We start from the raw sequence: 25,629 nt of genomic DNA on the forward strand, positions 1-25,629 counted from the left end.
CACGTCTCAACATTGCACATTCACCCTGGCACGTCTCAACATTGCACATTCACACTGGCACGTCTCAACATTGCACATTCACCCTGGCACGTCTCAACATTGTACATTCACCCTGGCACGTCTCGACATTGTACATTCACCCTGGCACGTCTCAACATTGCACATTCACCCTGGCACGTATCAACATTGTACATTCACCCTGGCACGTCTCGACATTGTACATTCACCCTGGCACGTCTCAACATTGCACATTCACCCTGGCACGTCTCAACATTGCACATTCACACTGGCACGTCTCAACATTGCACATTCACACTGGCACGTCTCAACATTGTATATTTACACTGGCACGTCTCAACATTGCACATTCACACTGGCACGTCTCAACATTGTATATTTACACTGGCACGTCTCAACATTGCACATTCACCCTGGCACGTCTCAACATTGCACATTCACCCTGGCACGTCTCAACATTGCACATTCACCCTGGCACGTCTCAACATTGCACATTCACCCTGGCACGTCTCAACATTGCACATTCACACTGGCACGTCTCAACATTGCACATTCACCCTGGCACGTCTCAACATTGTACATTCACCCTGGCACGTCTCGACATTGTACATTCACCCTGGCACGTCTCAACATTGCACATTCACCCTGGCACGTCTCAACATTGCACATTCACACTGGCACGTCTCAACATTGCACATTCACACTGGCACGTCTCAACATTGTATATTTACACTGGCACATCTCGACATTGCACATTCACACTGGCACGTCTCAACATTGTATATTTACACTGGCACGTCTCAACATTGCACATTCACCCTGGCACGTCTCAACATTGCACATTCACACTGGCACGTCTCGACATTGCACATTCACCTTGGCACGTCTCAACATTGCACATTCACACTGGCACGTCTCAACATTGCACATTCACCCTGGCACGTCTCAACATTGCACATTCACACTGGCACGTCTCAACATTGTACATTCACCCTGGCACGTCTCAACATTGCACATTCACACTGGCACGTCTCAACATTGCACATTCACCCTGGCACGTCTCAACATTGTACATTCACCCTGGCACGTCTCAACATTGTACATTCACCCTGGCACGTCTCAACATTGCACATTCACCCTGGCACGTCTCAACATTGCACATTCACCCTGGCACGTCTCAACATTGCACATTCACCCTGGCACGTCTCAACATTGTACATTCACCCTGGCACGTCTCGACATTGTACATTCACCCTGGCACGTCTCAACATTGCACATTCACACTGGCACGTCTCAACATTGTACATTCACCCTGGCACGTCTCAACATTGCACATTCACCCTGGCACGTCTCAACATTGCACATTCACCCTGGCACGTCTCAACATTGCACATTCACACTGGCACGTCTCAACATTGCACATTCACCCTGGCACGTCTCAACATTGCACATTCACCCTGGCACGTCTCAACATTGCACATTCACCCTGGCACGTCTCAACATTGCACATTCACACTGGCACGTCTCAACATTGCACATTCACCCTGGCACGTCTCAACATTGTACATTCACCCTGGCACGTCTCGACATTGTACATTCACCCTGGCACGTCTCAACATTGCACATTCACCCTGGCACGTCTCAACATTGTACATTCACCCTGGCACGTCTCGACATTGTACATTCACCCTGGCACGTCTCAACATTGCACATTCACCCTGGCACGTCTCAACATTGCACATTCACACTGGCACGTCTCAACATTGCACATTCACACTGGCACGTCTCAACATTGTATATTTACACTGGCACGTCTCAACATTGCACATTCACACTGGCACGTCTCAACATTGTATATTTACACTGGCACGTCTCAACATTGCACATTCACCCTGGCACGTCTCAACATTGCACATTCACCCAGGCACGTCTCAACATTGCACATTCACCCTGGCACGTCTCAACATTGCACATTCACCCTGGCACGTCTCAACATTGCACATTCACACTGGCACGTCTCAACATTGCACATTCACCCTGGCACGTCTCAACATTGTACATTCACCCTGGCACGTCTCGACATTGTACATTCACCCTGGCACGTCTCAACATTGCACATTCACCCTGGCACGTCTCAACATTGCACATTCACACTGGCACGTCTCAACATTGCACATTCACACTGGCACGTCTCAACATTGTATATTTACACTGGCACGTCTCAACATTGCACATTCACCCTGGCACGTCTCAACATTGCACATTCACACTGGCACGTCTCAACATTGCACATTCACACTGGCACGTCTCAACATTGCACATTCACACTGGCACGTCTCAACATTGCACATTCACACTGGCACGTCTCAACATTGTACATTCACACTGGCACGTCTCAACATTGCACATTCACACTGGCACGTCTCAACATTGCACATTCACACTGGCACGTCTCAACATTGCACATTCACACTGGCACGTCTCAACATTGCACATTCACCCTGGCACGTCTCGACATTGTACATTCACCCTGGCACGTCTCAACATTGCACATTCACCCTGGCACGTCTCAACATTGCACATTCACACTGGCACGTCTCAACATTGCACATTCACACTGGCACGTCTCAACATTGTATATTTACACTGGCACGTCTCAACATTGCACATTCACACTGGCACGTCTCAACATTGTATATTTACACTGGCACGTCTCAACATTGCACATTCACCCTGGCACGTCTCAACATTGCACATTCACACTGGCACGTCTCAACATTGCACATTCACACTGGCACGTCTCAACATTGCACATTCACACTGGCACGTCTCAACATTGCACATTCACACTGGCACGTCTCAACATTGTACATTCACACTGGCACGTCTCAACATTGCACATTCACACTGGCACGTCTCAACATTGCACATTCACACTGGCACGTCTCAACATTGCACATTCACACTGGCACGTCTCAACATTGCACATTCACACTGGCACGTCTCAACATTGCACATTCACACTGGCACGTCTCAACATTGCACATTCACACTGGCACGTCTCAACATTGCACATTCACCCTGGCACGTCTCAACATTGCACATTCACACTGGCACGTCTCCCCCAGCCCTGTGTTTGTGGAGCACGAGATAACGAAGCTAGAGGTGGACGAGGCTACCAATGGGCGGCGCGTGAGCCGGAGGGCTTCAGCGGCGAGGGGCGGGGGGGGCATTAATTAATTATTTGCATAATTGTAGCGAGGGAGATCCCCGGCGCCTCTGATTAAGATGTCGGTCCAGTGCCGGTCCGTAACCCTCCCCGGGGCTGCCACACAAATAGCCGAGGGGGGAGGGGAAGGTTGACGTGAAACCAGGATCATCACGACGCAACGAGCCACAGGTGGTCACGTTCATTGATTCACTTCTTTTGTTTAACTTCGGTCAGATCTCCCCCCTCCCCGCCCCCTACCTCCTCCGGCCATAGGAATGTGGAATTTCCACCAATTTGAGCCTCAACCGACGTGACGCGGTCACGAAACGCGAATGGGTTTGGTTCTCTCCGGGTCACGAGAGTTCGCACAAAGGTAAAGACGAAGGTTACCCGTATAGACTTTAGCAGACGGTTCGGGCAAGTGCTATTCGCGACTAGCAGTCACGACAAAAAAAACCACGATGGTGGCAGGCGGTGGGTGGGTTTCCAGCATCACGGCCGGCCGCCTTTGTCTCCCCACACCGAGCGACATCGACACACCGAGTTGACCTAGAGGAGGGGGCCCCCTACGTCGTTCGTCATTCAACTCGAGCCGCAGGCTTTCCTGGGTGGCTGGGCGCGCTGACCGCTGCGCCACCGCTCCCCGCAGGACAAAACAGACGAGCGCGCCCGCGCAATCATCTCCACGCGCGTGCGTAACGTATGCCGGAAGGCATCCCAGCCGCGGCCGCAGCAACCCCCGGGTTTGTCATCGCTGACCCCAGGTAGCTGTCAGTGAGCGCCTATTAAGGCTGTCAAGTCATGCGGCTGTGCGGATCGTGAATTCGAGGCGTGCATCCGCATGCACCGCACGCGCGCGCGGAGGGAAAGATAAAGATGCACCCCACCCCCTAAAGCTTAGCCAGACTGTGTGGGGGGGGCGGGGGGGGACACAAGTGCACAAAGACAAAGATCCCCCGTATAGCCTTTGCAGACTTTTGGGGCAAGTGCTGATCGCGAGCACCTATAAAGGCCGGAACGGTACACGAGGGGTGGGTGGCCAGCACCACGCCCTGCCGCCTTTGTCGCCCTAGTGGCGATGTTTACACACCGCACCAGGTGCTCATTTGAGGCAGAGTCGACCTAAGGGAGGCCCAAGACCGGTTCAGATAATCGTCGAATCGAACCAGGGTCGCCGGGTTCGTAGCACAGCGTAGCGTTAACCGCTCACACACAGTGTCCTTCTGGGAGGCTGGATTTCTGATCTAGATTTGGCTTGTCATTTTCTGTCATATCCTATAATTGCATTTATACCCCCCGCCCCACCCCACCCACCCACAATGCCTCGGTGTTTATTTTACAGGGGCGGCATATTTTATGATATTAACATTTACAACGACACCGCCACGCAAGGCGGCCACACGCGATACCCGCCCGCTAAGCCTCGGCACCACGAGGGCACGGTGCCTTTTTAATTATAAACAAACATCCACTCGATTAGCCGGGGAAGCTACGCAAGAGACCGGCGACGTGTTCGCCGGGAGAGTTCCTGGTGAACGATGGGTCCTGGTGAACGGTTGTTCATCACGAGAGAGGAAAACCGGAGCGCCCGGAGAGATACAAAAAAAGCCACGGCTCACGCGAGGGGTGGCACAACGATCGATATAGCCCCGAACCGATGTGAACAGATGGAGATTAGTCGCCACGTCGCTGTACCGCCTTCTCCTGACAAGCCAAGGGCACGGCTCCTCCTCGATAGCCACCCACGGAAAGGGAGGTTGAACAGATGACGAGAGAATGTGGGGGGGGGGGGGGGACAATAGTAATGCGAAATGAATGAATGTCAATCGAAGCTGAGACCGGGCGGCTGGCTGGCGGTGAATGATAAACGCCGCCGCGTGTTGGGCGACGATGCTGCTGCTGCTGCACCTGTGTAATGCGGGCGTAAACGGCCTCGCGGATATGACGTCACGGGGGGAGGGGTTAGGTCACGTGGGGGAGAGGGGTAAGCTCTTAAGGGTGGTAGCCGGAAGAGACGGGAGGAGAGTGTGGGAATAAAGACAGGAGGAGGCCACGCAGGGTAGAGGGTGGAGAGTGGCGAGATCGCCACGCGCTAAGACTCGGCACCGTCGGCCAGCGGTGTCCGGGCACGGGTGGAACGGAGAGCAGCGGTGGAGCTGCAGCGAGAGCAGCTGAAAGACTGCACAAGGGCGGAGAGACTGAGAGGGAAGCCTGCAGCTGAGCTGCATTGGGAGTGGGGAAAAGGCTACGTGAGCGACGGCAGCTGTCAAGCTGCCAAGCGGGAAGGGCCGTGTGGGACACGTTGTAAGAACCCAAATAAAGGACAACGGAGACAGACACAGTGAAAGAGTCCTTTATTACACTGGTGTCAGAAGTCAAACGGCATGTCAAAACAGCTCAGAAGAAAGAATATTCCTGCACCATCATCTGCTACATCATCCGACGACGACGACCTTCCTCAGGCGGTGGACCTGCCTGCGATGGAGGAGGAGATCCGTGCGGGAACGAGTACGGGTCCGGGAGTACAAGATGTCGCCGCGTCGGTGGACCCGTCCACGCCGGAGGACGCGGACTTACGATGGAGACAGATGGCGGCGCAGCTGGAGACCTTGAAAATCGTGCTGGCGCAACTGTGCGACCTCGTCACGCCGAGGACGGCGTCGGGGAGGCCCGGTGGTGATCCGCAGGCCTCCGCCTTGCCTGCGCTGTCAGCGCCATCTGCCACGCGGCACGAAGACGCCATCTTGGGCGTGGCAGGGGAAGAACGGCGGGAAGCCGCCATCTTGCGCTCTCTGCGGCGGGGGGCCGCCATCTTGGACACGTTGCGATGCGACGCCATTTTGAATATGCTGCGTGATGAGTCACCTGCTGAGGACGGCGCAGCAAGGAGTCGCAGTCGTCATCTGACAACCGTTAAAGAATTCTCCATCGGTGGCGATTGGAGTGCTTTCGCCTGCAGATTTTTGGCGGCGGTGCGCTCCGCCAGGTGGACTGACGCAGAGGCACTGGAGGTTCTACCAACTCTTCTCGACGACGAGTCGGTGCGATTCTTCCGTTCTATAAAGGCCGAGAAAAAGAAAACGTTGAGAGGAGTTTTCGACGAGATGGCGGATGCATACGAGCCGCCGGATGATGCTCACCGCCGGTTTGTTCAACGCCAGCGAGCACCTGAGGAGTCGCCGGTGGCATACAGGGGTGCTGTCTTGGAGTTAGCCATGGCCGCATACCCGGAGACGGAGCCTGACCTACTCGAACCCCTCATTTTGGGCAAAATGCTCGAGCTGTCCCGGGATTTGGGGATCCCTATGCCGGTGTGTGGCCACGAAAAGCTGACATCCCGGGCGGCCACAAAGTGTCTGGATGCCCAGTTTAACCTACGCCGTTGGAAGCAAGTCACGGCGTGGACGGGGGGGCCCATCATCGAGGGAGGTGCCGTGGGTTGGGATCCCAAGAAGGCGGTGTACGTTCCTGACGGGGGGGGGCCCGCAGGAGCTGACAGCCGCCTCTGCTCAATGGTCGGCCCGCGGTGGACCGGGGCCGCGATCTGCGCCGCCGACGCGGGAGCGCCGGGATGGGGGGCCTGCGGCGCGGCGCAACGACATCGAGTGCTTCCGCTGCGGTCGTAAGGGCCATTACGCCAGGGACTGCTGGGCCCGTATCCCAGGTCCGCCCCAGCAGGAGGCCTCGAAAGCAGACGTGCCGCGGAAGGATCCTCCAGGACAGACAAGCCGGCCGTGACACTGCAGGAGACAGGAGACTCTGCTCGGGGTGGGCCTACCACGGCTGTGGGGACGCCGAGCCCCGCCGCCCTTCCGACCCCGCCGCGGACACGATTGCGGGACACCCCGGACTCTGGCCCTTCGGGGATACGGGACCGTGACGTTGGCGGGCCTCCAATAGCAACAGGAAGTCTTGATCCTGTCGCTCTTAAAACCCCGTCGCGTTCTCGGTCTGCAGGGGGGCCGCCGCCCATCCGGGACGGGCCGGCGACCCATACGCGGTCAAAGTCCCTTACTTTTCGTTGATTTATACTGTTCTTGTTCTTGTTGTTATTGTTATATTTATTGTATGCTTCGTTGTCCTTGCATGTCTGATGGTTGTTGGTCGCTCGCATTACTTGTTGTTGTTGTTCAGCCGAGGACGGCTGGAATTTTCTTCACGGGGGAGGGTGGTGTAATGCGGGCGTAAACGGCCTCGCAGATATGACGTCACGGGGGGAGGGGTTAGGTCACGTGGGGGAGAGGGGTAAGCTCTTAAGGGTGGTAGCCGGAAGAGACGGGAGGAGAGTGTGGGAATAAAGACAGGAGGAGGCCACGCAGGGTAGAGGGTGGAGAGTGGCGAGATCGCCACGCGCTAAGACTCGGCACCGTCGGCCAGCGGTATCCGGGCACGGGTGGAACGGAGAGCAGCGGTGGAGCTGCAGCGAGAGCAGCTGAAAGACTGCACAAGGGCGGAGAGACTGAGAGGGAAGCCTGCAGCTGAGCTGCATTGGGAGTGGGGAAAAGGCTACGTGAGCGACGGCAGCTGTCAAGCTGCCAAGCGGGAAGGGCCGTGTGGGACACGTTGTAAGAACCCAAATAAAGGACAACGGAGACAGACACAGTGAAAGAGTCCTTTATTACACCTGCATTGGCAGTGGAGCACCAGCACAAGACAACAAACAAACTCACCGCACCACGTTCGACGACAACAACAATGGGCCTTCTTCATCGGATGAAACTAAAACTAAACTGGTTTATTTTATTTTACCAGGTAAGGCCCCACTGAGGTCTAAGCTCATGTTTCTAAATGTGGATGGAAAAACCGGAGGACCCGGAGACAAATCCACGTCATCGCGAGGAGACAGAGAGAGACACGCAAACTCCAAACACACAGCAGGCGTCAGGGTCGGGATAGAACCCACGACCTCCTGTAGACCAGGCGAGAGATTTGAGATCCCCTAGCCACCGTGATGATGATGAGAGAGAGACACACACAAACTCCAAACACACAGCAGGCGTCAGGGTCGGGATAGAACCCACGACCTCCTGTAGACCAGGCGAGAGATTTGAGATCCCCTAGCCACCGTGATGATGATGAGAGAGAGACACACACAAACTCCAAACACACAGCAGGCGTCAGGGTCGGGATAGAACCCACGACCTCCTGTAGACCAGGCGAGGGATTTGACATCTCCTAGCCACCGTGATGATGATGAGAGAGAGACACACACAAACTCCAAACACACAGCAGGCGTCAGGGTCGGGATAGAACCCACGACCTCCTGTAGACCAGGCGAGGGATTTGACATCTCCTAGCCACCGTGATGATGATGAGAGAGAGAGACACACAAACTCCTAACACACAGCAGGCGTCAGGGTCGGGATAGAATCCACGACCTCCTGTAGACCAGGCGAGGGAGTTGACATCTCCTAGCCACCGTGATGATGATGAGAGAGAGACACACATAAACTCCAAACACACAGCAGGCGTCAGGGTCGGGATAGAACCCACGACCTCCTGTAGACCAGGCGAGGGAGTTGAGTGGCGCTCTGCCTGGCGCCCGTCGGCTGCTGTCGCGGCGAGCCAATGGGAAACCTTCCCATGGGAGGCACCGCGAGGTGGGGGGACGCGTCACTGCACGTGACCGTTGTTCGCTTCTCGAGGAGGGTTGCCGACTCTGACCTGGAGCTACTCCGGGAGGATTTGTGACACGCCTGTACGGATTACGATCACTTTCATTTATTGTCGTCAAATGACGCCTCTGGCGGTATCAACATCGCCCGCGTTGTTGTCGAGAGTCGCTGGGAGATCGAGGCCGAATTCCGGTCAGAGAGTCCCGGGCCAACCCCGGAGGGTTGGCAACCCCACTGGGCTGGACAACACGACAGTGGTCCACCGACTGCCCCCCCCTCCACCCCCCCCCCCTCTCCATTCAACCGGTTGCGTAAGGATCCCCCCTCCCACCTCCCCCGAATTGTTTCACCCCCTCCTCCCCCGAAAACTCATGATCATTCCTGCAAAATAACTTTGAGCTTCACCTTTAACTTCTGCGCCAGCGAGGAGGTGGGGGCGGGGCGGGGGGAAGCGGGATTATAAGAATTATTATAATTATTATTATTACAATAAACCCTAATTGGTTCTTGCGGAATTGGCAACGGTTTTGATGAATCCAAAACAGAATGGAGGATTATGTTCATATCATTACTTTTTTTAGTTTAAATAATAACATCATTATTATTATAAGTTCCGCTTCCTCGAGATTATTTTTAATTGCAGTTAGTTCAATAATTAAACAAATTAAATACATTTCCAGACAATGTTGCCATTTGCCGATTTTACAAATCGTGTTGGTGAGGCCTACGCCGCCGCTGCTGCGTGGGGAGTGTAAATGAACAACCACGGGGCACCACGGCAGCTGGGAGATGTTAACTTCCTCGCCTGGTATACAGGAGATTGTGGATTCGATCCCGACCCTGATACATGCTGTATATTTGGAGTTTGAGGTCTCTTTCTCTTGATCTCTCTCTCCCCGTGGTGAGATGTTAACTACCTCGCCTGGTATACAGGAGGTCGTGGGTTCGATACCGACCCCGACACCTCCTGTAAATGTGGAGTTTGCGTGTCTCTTTCTCCCCGTGGTCGCGCGGATTTTTGTCTGCGCCCTCCGGGTTTTCCCTCCACATTTAGAATCCGCATCACGCGTTCAAGAGTATTTGGCTGCAACATTAATGTCTGCGTGACAATAGAAGCCACTTTGGTGAGCTACCATTTGTGATATCCAGCGTCGCTTCCGGACAAGAGCTACGCAGCTCAGTGGGGCCTTACCTAGTAAACTAGCAAAAGTTGAGTCGATCAAATGTACAGCTTTGACAAGCACAGCCAACAATCCCAACGCGTTCAGTGCCAACAGCAACATCATCGCACGTGCGGCCTTACAAAGGGAAGACAATATAATAGGCGACGTTTCGGGCAATTGCCCATCTTCACGTGCGGAGACATTCAGGGAAATGGCCCCTTTATGCAATGAAAAAGGACCATTGCCCGGAACGTCGCCAATTATATGTAAATATAATTAAGGTCCACAGACACGGCCTTATTGTTGTTGTTGTTGACACGGCATAACGTTGAGTTTTTGTCCACTCACCGATGAAGGTGGCCAAAGGTGAGGTCAGGGGGGTCACCTGTGCCCATTGCCCGCCCCCCCCCCCCGTGTCCCCACGCGCGTGCACCTCCCTCCCCCACCCCCCGTGTTCCCACGCGCGTGCACCTCCCTCCCCCACCCCCCGTGTTCCCACGCGCGTGCCCCCTGTGCACGTTAATTGGGGGTTCTGTTGTCGTGTGCTTTCTGTACAACCGGAAGATGCGCTGACAGTTGCCCACCAACCGGCAGAGCATCTCTCTCACCCCCTCACGGCTGGCATCAGTGGGCGAGCGCTGATGTTGGTGTGACCCCCCTCCTGAACGAGTCGGCGAGGCTTTGGCCGCATGGATGCGAGACGCTGCGAAACTTCGTAGTCGTCGAGCATCAATGTCGACTGTTTGGCAATGGAAAAAGGTTACCAAACACTCCCCGTGACGACGCGGTTAAATAAAACCTCAAACACTCCAAAACAACGTTGCTCTTCTTTTTCGTTTGATTGTTAAATATTTATTCTCCATTATTTATTTTTACAGACTCCCAACATCTTCGCCCAAATTTCCGTCACAGCACGGGGAAGAACGCAACGACAAACGATAACAAGAATGGTGAACGACAACAACAACAGCAGCTTTTATAGAAATAAGTAAAAAGTCTGGATGTGCTCCTATTTTTCCAGATTCTCAAACAAATTCCCCCCCAAAACCCCAAAACATTGGAAAATTGGATTCACAATAGCACGGATGGCTACGTACGGTGCGCCAAAGAAGTCCAACGTTCACACACACACACGATAAATCATTCCGGACGGTCCCAATGTTCCCTTCCCGTCTTTCGATCGTTTCCCGAATTACGTGACGTCACTATACGTGCCCGCGCCGGACGTGGACGGCCCAGGAAGTGACGTCGCATTGGCCCACCCACCCTCAGAGCCGACGTCACGTTGCGTCGAGACACGTCACAATCGATAGCTACAAGGGCGCCTTAATTCCGTCGTGCGGCGATCTGTAAAATCCGAAGCGATAATCAGAAATTGTCGTTTAAAAATACGAAAATCTCAAAGACTCTTTGAATCCGAGAAGACCGTCCCCGTTGTCCGAAGTCGGTCTGCATTGTGCTAGAAAAATGTGCGCTCCGATCTAAACCACGCTTGTGCTCTGGCCATCGTGCCTTCACGCCGCAGGAGATTTCCGTCACTCGGAAACGCTCCCGGCATGCGGTGCATCCCCATGCGGCAGACGGTGGCTCTGGAAGATGTTGTCACAGAACTACTTCTGGAGTCGGTGCAAGGGGATGGAATGCCTCCAGTGGGATATTGTGTTTTTATCTTGGTCGTTGGTCAACAGGAGCATGTGGCACGTGAATTGGCAGTCGCCACAGATACAGCGAGATGTGTATACTGAATGTGGTGTGCCGGGTCGTTTAAATGTTTCCCGGCTTGGTGACCCGGACATTAAGCAATTGGTCACTTAAATTGGTCCCCTTCCTCCATGAGGGCGGGTGTCTGTAATTGAGCGCGGTTCGAGGAACTTGGCAGACGAGACAACGATGATGATGGGAGAGGGAATTCCAGAGTGGAGCAGTGCGAGTGAATAAGCAGAGAGGCATTGAGGTGGACCACCAGGGCGGTGAGCGGGTGTGTGGATGGGTGGGTGAGTGAGTGGATGATCGAGTGGGTGGTTGAATGGTCGAGTGGGTGGTTGAATGGTCGAGTGGGTGAGCTGTTGTGACCTGCGGTGTGCTGCATGGGTGAGTAGTTAGGCGGCTAAATAGTTGAGCGAGTGGGTGAATGGCCGAGTGAGTGGGTGGATAAATGGTTAAATGGTCAACGGGGAGCGGTAGTGTTGTGGATAGCGTGCTGCGCTACACACCTGACGACCCAAGTACGATCCCCGCTCAAGGCCAACACCAATGATGAATATCTCAACTGGTTCTGGGCCTTTTCTAGGTGGACTTAGCCTCAAATGAGTACCTGGTGCGGTGTGTAAACATCGCCACTCGGGAAACAAAGGCGGCCGGGCGTGGTGTTGAGCCACCGACTCCCTCGTGTGCCGTGCCGGCCTTCATAGGTGCTCACTAACAGCACTGCCCCAACAGTATGTTAAGGCTACACGGGGATCTTTGTCTTTGTGGATGGTTGAGTGGATTAGTGGGTGAATGGTAGTACAGTGCCACGGCTTGTTGTTCCACACTCCTCGCCACTGATGTTAGCCGTGGGCCGGGTAATCGAACTCAGGTCGCCGCCGGGCTCGCAGTGCGGCGCGTTCAACGCTTCGCCACCACTCCCCCCCACCCTCCCACCCCCACCCACTCCGGAGCGTTGTTGCGTCGCTGGATATTCGATAAGTTCAAAGGGAACCAAACGTGGAGAATCACGCGTGGCAGAATCGCTCACCACCTCCGCCCGCTCTCACGCGGCCATCCACAATGCTTTCATCAGCCGCTTGTTGCCGACGCGAGCTCCTCCAATCATTACCGCCCGCCTGCTCGCTCGCTCCCTCCGGTGTGGAATAAAGGAGGAGATGGAATCAAAAAGAGAGATCTCACAGACGCGGGGTCCGAACCCCCCCCCCCCAACTCCCGCCCCCCCCCACCCTCTCTTTATGAGAGGTTAGAATGAGCTTCCCATGATCAAAGGCCTCCCCCGGTCGCTCACAAAAGACGGTGCAGGTGGGCGGGCCGCCGTGCACCCGGGCCGTCCTCACGCACGTGGCCACGTTGGGGGGGGGGGGGGGACGTGGGGGGGGGGTTATTAAAACCTCCCCCCCCCCCCTGCCACTGCTCCGAATGAGATCTTTCTCATGCTCGGTAAATGAAGCAGTTTCATCGCGGACAGGGGGGCAGGGTGAGTGAACCTGCCCCCACCCCCACCGTCTAAGGATGGACAGCGGCAGAGGAGGAGGAGGGAGCGTCCCTTCACTCTCAGTGCCCTCCCCTCTCACCGCAATCACCCCCCCCCCCCCCGCGGCATTCTATCAACACGAAGCCCATCGCGGGTTCGTCCCGATGGACATCAACACGACACCGATCGTCGGGTTCTAAAGTGGACGGGGGTCGTATCCCCCGCCCCACCCCATATTGGAGCCACCCCTAACCCTGGACAACCGCTTGCAATGGAGCCTCCTCCTCCGTTGCTACGAGAGGGAGACGCGGCTCGCCCGCCGAGTCGTCCGCAAGTCTTAGGAGCGGTCTCCCGTTGCGGCCGACTCCGCCGCACGCTCCGTGGCAAAACAAAAACACCGCCCAATCACCCTGTGGATAATTTGTTTATGTTTGCGCGCGTGATTCGTCACCACGTGCTCACAAACACAAAGATGCCCCCTATATAGGCTGACAAGACTGCAAGACTGTTGGGGCAAGTGCTGTTAGCGGGCACCTATGAAGGCCGGCACGGCACACGAGTGGTGTGGGCTGGGCAGCAACACGTCCGGCCGCCTTTGTATCTCTAGTTACACATCCCAACAGGTACTCATTTGAGGCTGATTTGACCCAGGGGAGGCCTAGGACAGGCTCTGATAATCGTCACCGCTGTTGGCCGTGAGCGGAAATCGAACTCGGATCGCCGGGTTCGTAGCGCAGCGCGCTAACCGCAATACACGCACATGCACGCTCACTCCCACGCGCACATGCACGCACAATGAACACCGCGCCACCGTGCAGCGCACCGACGCGCGCTCGTAGATTCACCTCGCAAGCCGACTCAGCAAGTGACTGACCAATCGACTGACCAATCGACTGACCAACAAAGCGACAAGAACGAACCGAACCATTTTCACGACGGCAGAGTTCCCGCGAAGATCGAGAAATCCCCTCCGGGCGAGAGGAAACGGGCAGAAAGAAATAAAGGTTGCTGTCAGCTGATGGTTCTCAATGGCCTCCGATTCGCGAGGTCGGAGGAGCGACCGTGGGGAAGGTGGCGGCGATGGTGGTAGCGGTGGCAGTGGTGGTGGTAGCGGTGGAAGGTGGTGGTGGCTTCCTTAAGAAGGCGGCATCAGCAGCAGGATGAGGGGTCAGAGGTCAGATGGGGTGCGTCGCCCCTACCTCCCCGCGCTCGATTGCAAAGTTCCCAGGTGACGAAAAACACGGCGGCTGGGTCCTGGTGGGGTCGGGGTGTTCTGGAGGGCCCTGACCACCACAAATCCCCGACAGACAGTTCGCCACGAGGAGTTCGATCCCCTCTCCCTCTGGCCGTGAGCGACAGCGCCTCGCGAAGTCTGCGCCTGCCCCTGACTCGTGCCTCCAACGCCGGCGGGGCTTGGGGCGGGGGTGGCGGCGGCGTTGTCGGTGGTGGTGGTGGAGACACGGATCCCACCACCCCCCCGCATTCTCAGTGACGCGTTCCCAGAAGGGGGGCTTGGTGGTGACCCCACCACCCCCAAATGGAGCTTCCACAGCAGCGCTGCGTCCCATGAGACCACGCCAGTAAACTTCTCCTCCGAACAATACAAATAACGACGACGACGATGATGATAACACTGTGAGCATACAATGGCATGAAAAGCCTGTCCGTGGCTCGGCTGTGGTGGCTCCCCGAATGGCTCCGCGGCGGTGGAGAGGCGACCCTCAGGAGGGGTGAGGCTCGGAAGGAGCCGGCGACGCCAGCGGCAGGAGGAGCAGCGGCAGGAGCCACAGGCCCAGCACCTGCAGGCCCACGACGGCCAGCACGGACGGCCCCAGCGAAGAGGCCTTGCCGCACTGCGACGAGTCCTCCTGTCGGACGGGGAAAGGAATCGAGGTGGAGGAGGTAGAGGCGGTCGAGGAGGTGGAGGTAGAGGAGGGGGGAGGAGGTTGAGGAAGTGGAGGAGGTTGAGGAAGTGGAGGAGGTGTAGGAGGAGGTGGAAGAGGTGGAGGAGGGGGGAGGAGTTTGAAGAGGGGGAGGAGGTGGAGGAGGGAGAGGAGGTTGAAGAGGGGGAGGAGGGGGAAGAGGCAGAGGCCAGGTGGCTCAGAGGTCAGAGGACGCTGCTGATGCGACCATGGGTTCCAGCTGCACAGCCACAGTGAGTACACCAGACTCACAGAGACCCACAGACTCACATAGAGACCCGTAGACTCACATAGACACCCACAGACTCACAGAGACCCACAGACTCACACAGAGACTCACATAGAGACCCGTAGACTCACATAGACACCCACAGACTCACAGAGACCCACAGACTCACACAGAGACTCAGAGACTCACATAGAGACCCCTAGACTCACAGACACCCACAGACTCATAGAGACCCATAGTCTCACATAGACATCCAAAGACTCACATAGAGACCCGTATACTCACGTAGACACCCATAGACGCACACAGGGATCCACAGACGCGCGTAAACACCCACAGACTCTATACATCAAGGCCGTAATTATAGTATATATTGGGTGGGACATATGGTGGTGACCCCCCAATATTAAAATATGCTCTAAATGTCCCCCCCAATATATTTGTATGAAAAAAAAATGCTATGCTAAGTAAATACAAATAACAATTTGCTAAACCTTGGCCACAATATCTGAACTTGTCTTCATGTAAATCAATGCATAGAATTATGTTTATATGATTGTGGTTATGGTTGTTCTTTATTAATCCCTAATCTCTGCCATTACATAAAATGAAACAAGAAATTGTAAAAAAGTAAAAACAGAGCAATGCAATACAATACACCATTAGACATTACTGTAATACAATACACCATTAGACATTACTGTAATACAATACACCATCCCATGTGCTCGTGAATTTTTTTAATATTTTAGGCAGGAAATTAGTTTTCAAATGTAGATATTTTTCTGGTTTGGTCCCCCCCAATGTTTACTCCATGGCTACGGCCTTGCTATACATAGAGACCCACATACTCACATTGAGACCCATAGACTCACATGGAGACCCATAGACTCACGTAGAGCTGCCATTAAAGCGGCTTCTCAAGTGTCGCGAGTTGACGGTCTGGGCCCGGTGATCGGTGACTGCACAACTCAATAGCCAAGCGCCACCGGACGAGGCAGAGGCCGAGCTCGGCTTTGCCGTGGATCACGCCGAGGAGCGGGGCGAGGTTCACGCGAAGAGATAAATAAATAAATAAAGAGCGCCTCGCTCGCTGCCTCCACTCTGGGGAATTAACAACCACAGCACCATCCCCCTCCTCCCCCTCCCCCTCCTCCCCCTCCCCCTCCTACCCGCTCCCCTTCCTCCCTCACCTCCACCTCTTCCTCCACTTCCCCATCTCCTCCTCCCCCTCCTCCTCCCTCACTTCCCCCTCCACCTCTTACTCCCCCACCCCCTCCTCCTCCCCATCCATGTCCCCAACCACCTCCTCTTTCCCCTCGTCCTCCTACTTTCCCCACCCCTCCACCTCCACTTCACCATCCCTCTCCGTCCTCCTCCTCCCTCACGCCTCCTCCACTTCCCCCACCTCCTCCCCCTCGTAATTCTCCCCCCCTCCTCCTCCCCCCTCCTCCTCACCCCACCCCTCCTCCGACCCCTCCGCCCCCTCCTTCACACCCTCCGCCCCCTCCTGCACCTCCAGGCAACAGCGGGCAGCCCACGCCACCAATCGCTGCCGGGGATTTAACACGCACGAGCTCCGGACTGAAGTCCCCCTCCCCCGCCGCGATGGGGGAAGCCCCCTCCTCCCCCTCCTCCTCCCCCTCTGCCCCCTCCTCCTCCTCTTTAAAACCGCCCGCCGCCGTCGGCAAAGCCCGGGGGGCAGCGTCGTCGCGATCCCCGCCAAGGATGGGGGGTGGGCTCTGAAGCAGCGGCACGAGCAGCGGGCGTGGGGCCGGCAGCTCCGGGGGGAGGGGGGGGGGGCCACGCGTTTGTGGGGAGCGCTGCGGCGGTGCGGACGTGAATTGCGTCTTGGAAATGTAAATGAGTTTCATTATTATTTGTATTGACATCAGGGTGTTTGCCACAAAGTGGCGGTGACGGCACCCGCGGCGCTCGTGCCAGGCTAGGTGCACCTTGAGCCCGACGCGTCAAGTGACGAAGGCTCTCCGCATGCGGGAGGGCACGGGACAGAACCCAGCAGGTGCCGCATTTGACCGAATGACATGGCTGGCAGATGCACCAGCAGCGCTCCCCACTGTGCCAACTCGCTGCGTTTTATCTGCCCCGCGCTCCGCTCGTTGCTGTGAGCGTCGCTCCTCCATTGGTACGAGCCGTTGCCAATCCACTCCACGTCCCCCTGTATCGCTTCAGTCCCCCATCTTCTAGCGGTCTAGCCCGTGCTGAGCCCATCTAGCCCCCTCCATCCTGCCAAAGAGAAGCAGCCGGGCATGCGGTGGCCGGGCATGCGGTGACTGGGTCATGCGGTGGCCGGGCATGCGGTGGCCGGGCATGCGGTGACTGGGTCATGCGGTGGCCGGGCATGCGGTGGCCGGGCATGCGGTGGCCGGGCATGCGGTGGCCGGGCATGCGGTGGCCGGGCATGCGGTGACTGGGTCATGCGGTGGCTGGGCATGCGGTGGCTGGGCGGGCATGCGGTAGTTGGGGCACGCGGTGGCTGGGGCATGCGGTGGCTGGGTATGCGGTGGCTGGGCATGCAGTGGCTGGGCATGCGGTGGTTGGGGCATGCGGTGGCTGGGCATGCGGTGGTTGGGGCATGCGGTGACTGGGTCATGCGGTGGTTGGGCATGCGGTGGTTGGGCATGCGGTGGCTAGGCATGCGGTGGCTGGTCATGCGGTGGCTGGGCATGCGGTGGTTGGGCATGCGGTGGCTGGGCATGCGGTGGCTGGGCATGCGGTGGTTGGGGCATGCGGTGGCTGGGGCACGCGGTGGTTGGGGCACGCGGTGGCTGGGCATGCGGTGGCTGGGCATGCGGTGGCTGGGCATGCGGTGTCTGGGCATGCGGTGGCTGGGCACGCGGTGGTTGGGCATGCGGTGGCTGGGGCACGCGGGGCTGGGGCATGCGGTGGCTGGGCACGCGGTGGCTGGGGCACGCGGTGGCTGGGGCACGCGGTGGCTGGGGCACGCGGTGGCTGGGCATGCGGTGGCTGGGCACGCGGTGGTTGGGGCACGCGGTGGCTGGGCATGCGGTGACTGGGTCATGCGGTGGTTGGGCATGCGGTGGCTGGGGCACGCGGGGCTGGGGCACGCGGTGGCTGGGCATGCGGTGACTGGGGCACGCGGTGGCTGGGGCATGCGGTGGCTGGGGCATGCGGTGGCTGGGGCATGCGGTGACTGGGGCACGCGGTGACTGGGTCATGCGGTGGTTGGGCATGCGATGGCTGGGGCACGCGGGGCTGGGGCACGCGGTGGCTGGGCATGCGGTGGTTGGGGCACGCGGTGGCTGGGGCACGCGGTGGCTGGGGCACGCGGTGGCTGGGGCACGCGGTGGCTGGGGCACGCGGTGGCTGGGGCATGCGGTGGCTGGGGCACGCGGTGGCTGGGGCACGCGGTGGCTGGGGCATGCGGTGGCTGGGGCATGCGGTGGCTGGGGCATGCGGTGGTTGGGGCACGCGGTGGCTGGGGCATGCGGTGGTTGGGGCACGCGGTGGCTGGGGCACGCGGTGCCTGGGGCACGCGGTGGCTGGGGCATGCGGTGGCTGGGGCATGCGGTGGCTGGGGCATGCGGTGGTTGGGGCACGCGGTGGCTGGGGCACGCGGTGGCTGGGGCACGCGGTGGCTGGGGCACGCGGTGGCTGGGGCATGCGGTGGCTGGGGCACGCGGTGGCTGGGGCATGCGGTGGCTGGGGCACGCGGTGGCTGGGGCATGCGGTGGCTGGGGCACGCGGTGGCTGGGGCACGCGGTGGCTGGGGCACGCGGTGGCTGGGGCACGCGGTGGTTGAGGCATGCGGTGACTGGGCATGTGGTGGCTGGGGCATGCGGTAGCTGGGGCACGCGGTGGCTGGGGCACGCGGTGACTGGGCATGCGGTGACTGGGCATGCGGTGGCTGGGGCATGCGGTGACTGGGGCACGCGGTGACTGGGTCACGCGGTGGCTGGGCATGCGGTGGCTGGGGCATGCGGTGGCTGGGGCACGCGGTGACTGGGCATGCGGTGGCTGGGGCATGCGGGGCTGGGGCACGCGGGGCTGGGGCACGCGGTGGCTGGGCATGCGGTGGCTGGGGCATGCGGGGCTGGGGCACGCGGTGGCTGGGCATGCGGTGGCTGGGGCATGCGGTGACTGGGCATGCGGTGGCTGGGGCACGCGGTGGCTGGGCATGCGGTGGCTGGGGCACGCGGTGACTGGGCATGCGGTGGCTGGGGCATGCGGTGACTGGGCATGCGGTGGCTGGGGCACGCGGTGACTGGGCATGCGGTGGCTGGGGCACGCGGTGACTGGGTCACGCGGTGGCTGGGGCATGCGGTGGCTGGGGCACGCGGTGGCTGGGGCACGCGGTGACTGGGCATGCGGTGGCTGGGGCACGCGGTGACTGGGTCACGCGGTGGCTGGGGCATGCGGTGGCTGGGGCACGCGGTGGTTGGGGCACGCGGTGACTGGGCACGCGGTGGCTGGGGCACGCGGTGACTGGGCATGCGGTGGCTGGGGCACGCGGTGACTGGGTCACGCGGTGGCTGGGCATGCGGTGGCTGGGGCATGCGGTAGCTGGGGCACGCGGTGGCTGGGGCACGCGGTGACTGGGTCACGCGGTGGCTGGGCATGCGGTGGCTGGGGCATGCGGTGGCTGGGGCACGCGGTGACTGGGCATGCGGTGGCTGGGGCATGCGGGGCTGGGGCACGCGGGGCTGGGGCACGCGGTGGCTGGGCATGCGGTGGCTGGGGCATGCGGGGCTGGGGCACGCGGTGGCTGGGCATGCGGTGGCTGGGGCATGCGGTGACTGGGCATGCGGTGGCTGGGGCACGCGGTGGCTGGGCATGCGGTGGCTGGGGCACGCGGTGACTGGGCATGCGGTGGCTGGGGCACGCGGTGACTGGGCATGCGGTGGCTGGGGCACGCGGGGCTGGGGCACGCGGTGGCTGGGCATGCGGTGGCTGGGGCATGCGGTGGCTGGGGCATGCGGTGGCTGGGGCATGCGGTGGTTGGGGCACGCGGTGGCTGGGGCACGCGGTGACTGGGGCACGCGGTGGTTGGGGCATGCGGTGGCTGGGGCATGCGGTGGCTGGGGCACGCGGTGGCTGGGAATGCGGTGCTTGGGCATGCGGTGGCTGGGCATGCGGTGACTGGGTCATGCAGTGGCTGGGTCATGCAGTGGCTGGGGCACGCGGTGGTTGAGGCATGCGGTGACTGGGCATGTGGTGGCTGGGGCATGCGGTAGCTGGGGCACGCGGTGGCTGGGGCACGCGGTGACTGGGCATGCGGTGACTGGGCATGCGGTGGCTGGGGCATGCGGTGGCTGGGGCACGCGGTGGCTGGGGCACGCGGTGGCTGGGGCACGCGGTGGCTGGGCATGCGGTGACTGGGCATGCGGTGACTGGGCATGCGGTGGCTGGGGCACGCGGTGGCTGGGCACGCGGCGCTACGTGACCGAGCCAACGCGGCAGCCTGGGCTGTCGGAGGAGATTACCGACGATGGTGGTGGGACCGTGTCCAGATCTGGTGCTGGACACGACCACACCAAAGACAACGATTCCCCTATATAACCTGAACAGACTGTTGGGGCAAGTGGTGTTAGCGAGTACGAAGGCGGGCACGGCACACAAGGGGGTGGGTGACCAATACCACGCCCGGCCGCCTTTGTCTCTCCGGTGGTGATGTTAACACACCACACCAGGTACTCGTTTGATGCTGAGTCGACCTAGGGAAAGCCCATGACCGGTTCAGAAAATCGTCACTGGCGTTGGCCGTGAGCGGGAATCGAACTCGGGTCGCGGGTTCGTAGCACGGTGTCGTGCTAACCGCTGCGCCACCGCTCCACGACATCCGACAGCCACGCCCAAGGTGTCCCCTGGCTCCTTGGAGGAGGATACAATGGAATAATTTTTATTTTTATGAGTGAATAAATATGATTGTTTTTGCTTCGTCTCTCTCTTCGTATCACACTGTGAATGCCGGGGCGATAAGAACCGCTCGCCTCTTCCGGTGGGTCATGAGACATTTACGTTGCGCCCGAGGGCGACGATCATCCCGTCCCTGGCGTGACCCCGCCTACGCACGTGGCCCCGCCCACGCACGTGACCCCGCCCACGCACGTGACCCCGCCCACGCACGTGACCCCGCCAACGCACGTGACCCCGCCCACGCACGTGACCCCGCCCACGCACGTGACCCCGCCTAAGCACGTGACCCCGCCTTCGCAGGTGACCCCGCCTTCGCACGTGACCCCGCCCACGCACGTGACCCCGCCCACGCACGTGACCTTGCCCACGCACGTGACCCCGCCAACGCACGTGACCCCGCCCACGCAGGTGACCCCGCCCACGCACGTGACCCCGCCCACGCACGTGACCCCGCCCACGCACGTGACCCCGCCCACACAGGTGACCCCGCCCACGCACGTGACCCCGCCTTCGCACGTGACCCCGTTCGCCCCGTGTTATTACATGGAACCCGGGGGGGGGGAGGGGGGTTAGCGGACCACATAGAGATTCGCCGAAACTCCACCGAGATCCACCGAGGGGCCGCTGCCTGCGGGGTGTGCCCCGCAGAGCGGCGGGCGCGGCGCAGCAAGCGGGCTGCACGCGGCGCTTCTGTGTGTTGGTATTTGTGTGCACGTGGGAGGCCAAGAGGAGACGCCTACGTTGTGTCATTCGGTTCGTGATTGAGTCGGATTTTTGGGTCAGGCCACGTGACCATGTGGCCAAATTGTTCATTCACGGTGCCCGTAACAGCACGTGCTATGAAGAAGAAGAAGCGCCATTTGCCCACAACGTGGCCTGTCGTCAAGACAAATATCCCCGTATAGCCTTCACAGACTGTTGGGACAAGTGGTATTAAGCGAGCACCTATGAAGGCCGGCACGGCACACGAGGGGGTGGGGTGACCAGCACCACACTCGGCCTGAGTCGCGATGTTTACACATCGCCCCAGGTACTCATTTGAGGCTGGGCCGACCCAGGCGAGTTCTAGGACTGGTTCAGATAACCGCCACCGGTGTTGGCCGTGAGCGGCAATCGAACCCGGGTCGCCGGGTCTGCAGCGCGTTAACCACTGCGCCACTGCTCCTCTCCCACACACACGCGCGGCGTTATGAGTGAGGAACGCATCGAGCGGTTTTCAAATTTGCCCTCAACTCTACACGGAGTCACACACGCGGGTCCCCAGCGTCGGCGGCGAGCCCAGCATTAACCAGGGCGGCTGCTCAGCTCCAACCGCCGTTGAGCTCTGCGACGACAGGCGGCAAACGTGCCACCCCTGCACAAAGTGGTGAAGTATGTTCCGTTACCGTGGTGTTGTAGTCGAAGCAGCTCTCGGGGCCGCGTCGCACGCGCGGGGTCCTCACCATCGCGCACGAGTCGTGCCCCTCCGCTGGGCCCACGCGTCAAGGAGCGAGCGATCGTAGCAGGGGGGGTGGGGGTTGGGGGTGGGGGTTGGGGGTGGGGACATTGTGCCCCCACTAACAGCAGCAGTAGTTCCACACTCCCACCTCACCCCATCGTCCTACTGATGCTCGGCGGTGTTCTTAACCCTCCTGATAACCGGGTTAACACTCGGCGCGGCGGTAACCGGGTTAACACTCGCCGCTACACTCTGGGTGCGGTTGGGGGAAGGGCGGAGGGGGGGCAGGGGGGTGGGGGGGTGTCACTGGAAGGATACACTCGCGGTCCGCCTGCGTCAGGACGGTGATGTGGCAGTGGGAGCACAGAATGTTCTCCGCTACGACGAACACCAGGTTGGAGCCGGGAAGCTTCTCGGCGTGGAAGAGCCTGCGGGGGACACACGCAAGCACACACGGACACACGCAGGTACACATGGACACACGCGGACACACGCAGGTACACGCGGGCACACATGGACACACGCGGACACACGCAGAAACACGCAGGTACACGCGGACACACGTGGGCACACGCGGACACACGCGGACACACGTGGACACACGCGGACAAACATGGACACACGCGGACACATGCGGGCACACGCAGGCACACATGGACACACATGGACACACGCGGACACACGCGGACACACGCGGACACACATGGACACACGCGGACACACGCAGGTACACGCGGGCACACATGGACACACGCGGATACACGCAGGCACACGCGGACACACACGGACACACGCGGACACACATGGACACACGCGGACACACGCAGGTACATGCGGGGACACACGCGGGCACACACGGACACACGCGGACACACATGGACACACGCGGACACACGCAGGCACACATGGACACACGCGGATACACGCGGACACACGCGGACACACGTGGACACACGCAAGCACACATGGACACACGCGGACACACACGGACACACACGAACACACGCGGACACACGCAAGCACACATGGACACACACGGACACACGCAAGCACACATGGACACACGCGGACACACGCGGACACACGTGGACACACGCGGACACACGCGGACACACGCGGACACACGCGGGCACACGAGGACACACGCGGGCACACGCGGACACACATGGACACACGCGGACACACGCAGGTACATGCGGGGACACACGCAGGTACATGCGGGGACACACGCGGGCACACGCGGACACACGCGGACACACATGGACACACGCGGACACACGCAGGCACACATGGACACACGCGGATACACGCGGACACACGCGGACACGCGTGGACACACGCAAGCACACATGGACACACGCGGACACACACGGACACACACGAACACACACGGACACACGCAAGCACACATGGACACACACGGACACACGCAAGCACACATGGACACACGCGGACACACGCGGGCACACGAGGACACACGCGGGCACACGCGGACACACGCGGGCACACGCGGACACACGCGGACACACGCGGGCACACGCGGACACACGCGGGCACACGCGGACACACGCGGACACACACGGGACCACGCGGACACACGCGGACACACACGGGCACACGCGGACACACGCGGACACACGCGGGCACACGCGGGCACACGCGGACACACGCGGGCACACGCGGGCACACGCGGGCACACGCGGGCACACGCGGACACACGCGGGCACACGCGGGCACACGCGGGCACACGCGGACACACGCGGGCACACGCGGACACACGCGGACACACGCGGGCACACATGGACACACATGGACACACGCGGACACACGCGGACACACGCGGGCACACATGGACACACGCGGACACACGCGGACACACGCGGACACACGCAAGCACACATGGACACACGCGGACACACGCGGACACACGCCGACATACGCGGACACACGCAGGTACACATGGACACACGCGGACACACGCGGGCACACGCAAGCACACATGGACACAAGCGGACGGGCATACGCGGGCCACACATGGGCACAAGCGGGCACAAGCGGGCACTCAATGGGGGGGGGCGCATCGTCAGCTGAGTATCAACGCTGAAGATGATGCCATTCCGTGGTGGGCGAACGAGTGAGTGTGAGATTGTGCGGTTTGCATGGTGCTGAGTTTATGCCCACGAAGCATGAGTCTACACAGAGACCCCTAGACTCACACAAAGACCCTTAGACTCCCACAAAGATCCAGTAACATCTACAGACCCAGAGGTGCATATAAGACCGACAACCTCACATAGAGACTCATAAACATATATAGATCTCTCGCCATCCATGGAGATCCTGAGACATCTGTAGACCGATAGACTAAAGTAGAGACCCATAGACGCATATAGAGCCCTATGGGGTACACAATATTGTTTTACGCACAAGAAGCAACGTCTCAGTGTGGCAGGAACTCTCTGGAAGCAGTTGCCTTGAGCCTTGTTGTCATCGAGAAGACGAGGGCACGGAGCACGCCGACCCTTTTGCTCACATCTGTGTGACCCACACTAGACCCACGCGAGACCTTAGTGAGAGCCACGTGCGGCCCATGTTAGAACCACAGGAGACCCACGTGAGAGCCACGTGCGGTCCGCCTGATTAAATTCATCGACAGCCGCCTCCTCCTCTGTCGTCTCCTCCATCGATCGACGGCGGCGGTGGCACCTGAGGAAGCGTCGATCGATGGGGGGGCGGCGTGTCGTCCAGTCCCATCGCTGCGGGGGCCGCGGTCGCCCCAGGGTTTTTATTTATTTAGTTATTATTTTATTTAGTTACTTAGTTATTATTTATCGACCGATCCTCCACCCCGGGCAGGTGAGCCTCTCGGCGTCCACGGCGCAGGATGTTGGGGGTTGTGAGGGGACGGCGATGAGGAAGGGGGGGGGGGGGATCGATCCTCGTTAATGCGC

At 59.3% G+C, this 25,629-nt stretch overlaps 1 protein-coding gene across 4 annotated transcripts in view; it reads right to left on the reverse strand.

Moving 5' to 3' along the window:
• Positions 1 to 13,105: 13,105 nt before the first annotated feature.
• Positions 13,106 to 25,629, reverse strand: part of LOC144946230 (voltage-dependent calcium channel subunit alpha-2/delta-2-like) — a 150,725-nt gene continuing 138,201 nt past the window's right edge. For all 4 annotated transcript variants that reach the window (XM_078875096.1, XM_078875097.1, XM_078875095.1 and 1 more), the window contains 3 exons: positions 22,997 to 23,106; positions 22,626 to 22,708; positions 13,106 to 15,059 (listed from right to left, as the gene is read on the reverse strand). In XM_078875096.1, the coding sequence (XP_078731222.1) occupies positions 14,913 to 15,059; positions 22,626 to 22,708; positions 22,997 to 23,106 (340 nt within the window). In that variant the 3' untranslated portion in view covers positions 13,106 to 14,912. The remainder of the gene's footprint in view (positions 15,060 to 22,625; positions 22,709 to 22,996; positions 23,107 to 25,629) is intronic.

This window comes from Lampetra fluviatilis, chromosome 40 (assembly GCF_964198595.1).
Source record: "Lampetra fluviatilis chromosome 40, kcLamFluv1.1, whole genome shotgun sequence".
NCBI lineage: Eukaryota > Metazoa > Chordata > Hyperoartia > Petromyzontiformes > Petromyzontidae > Lampetra > Lampetra fluviatilis.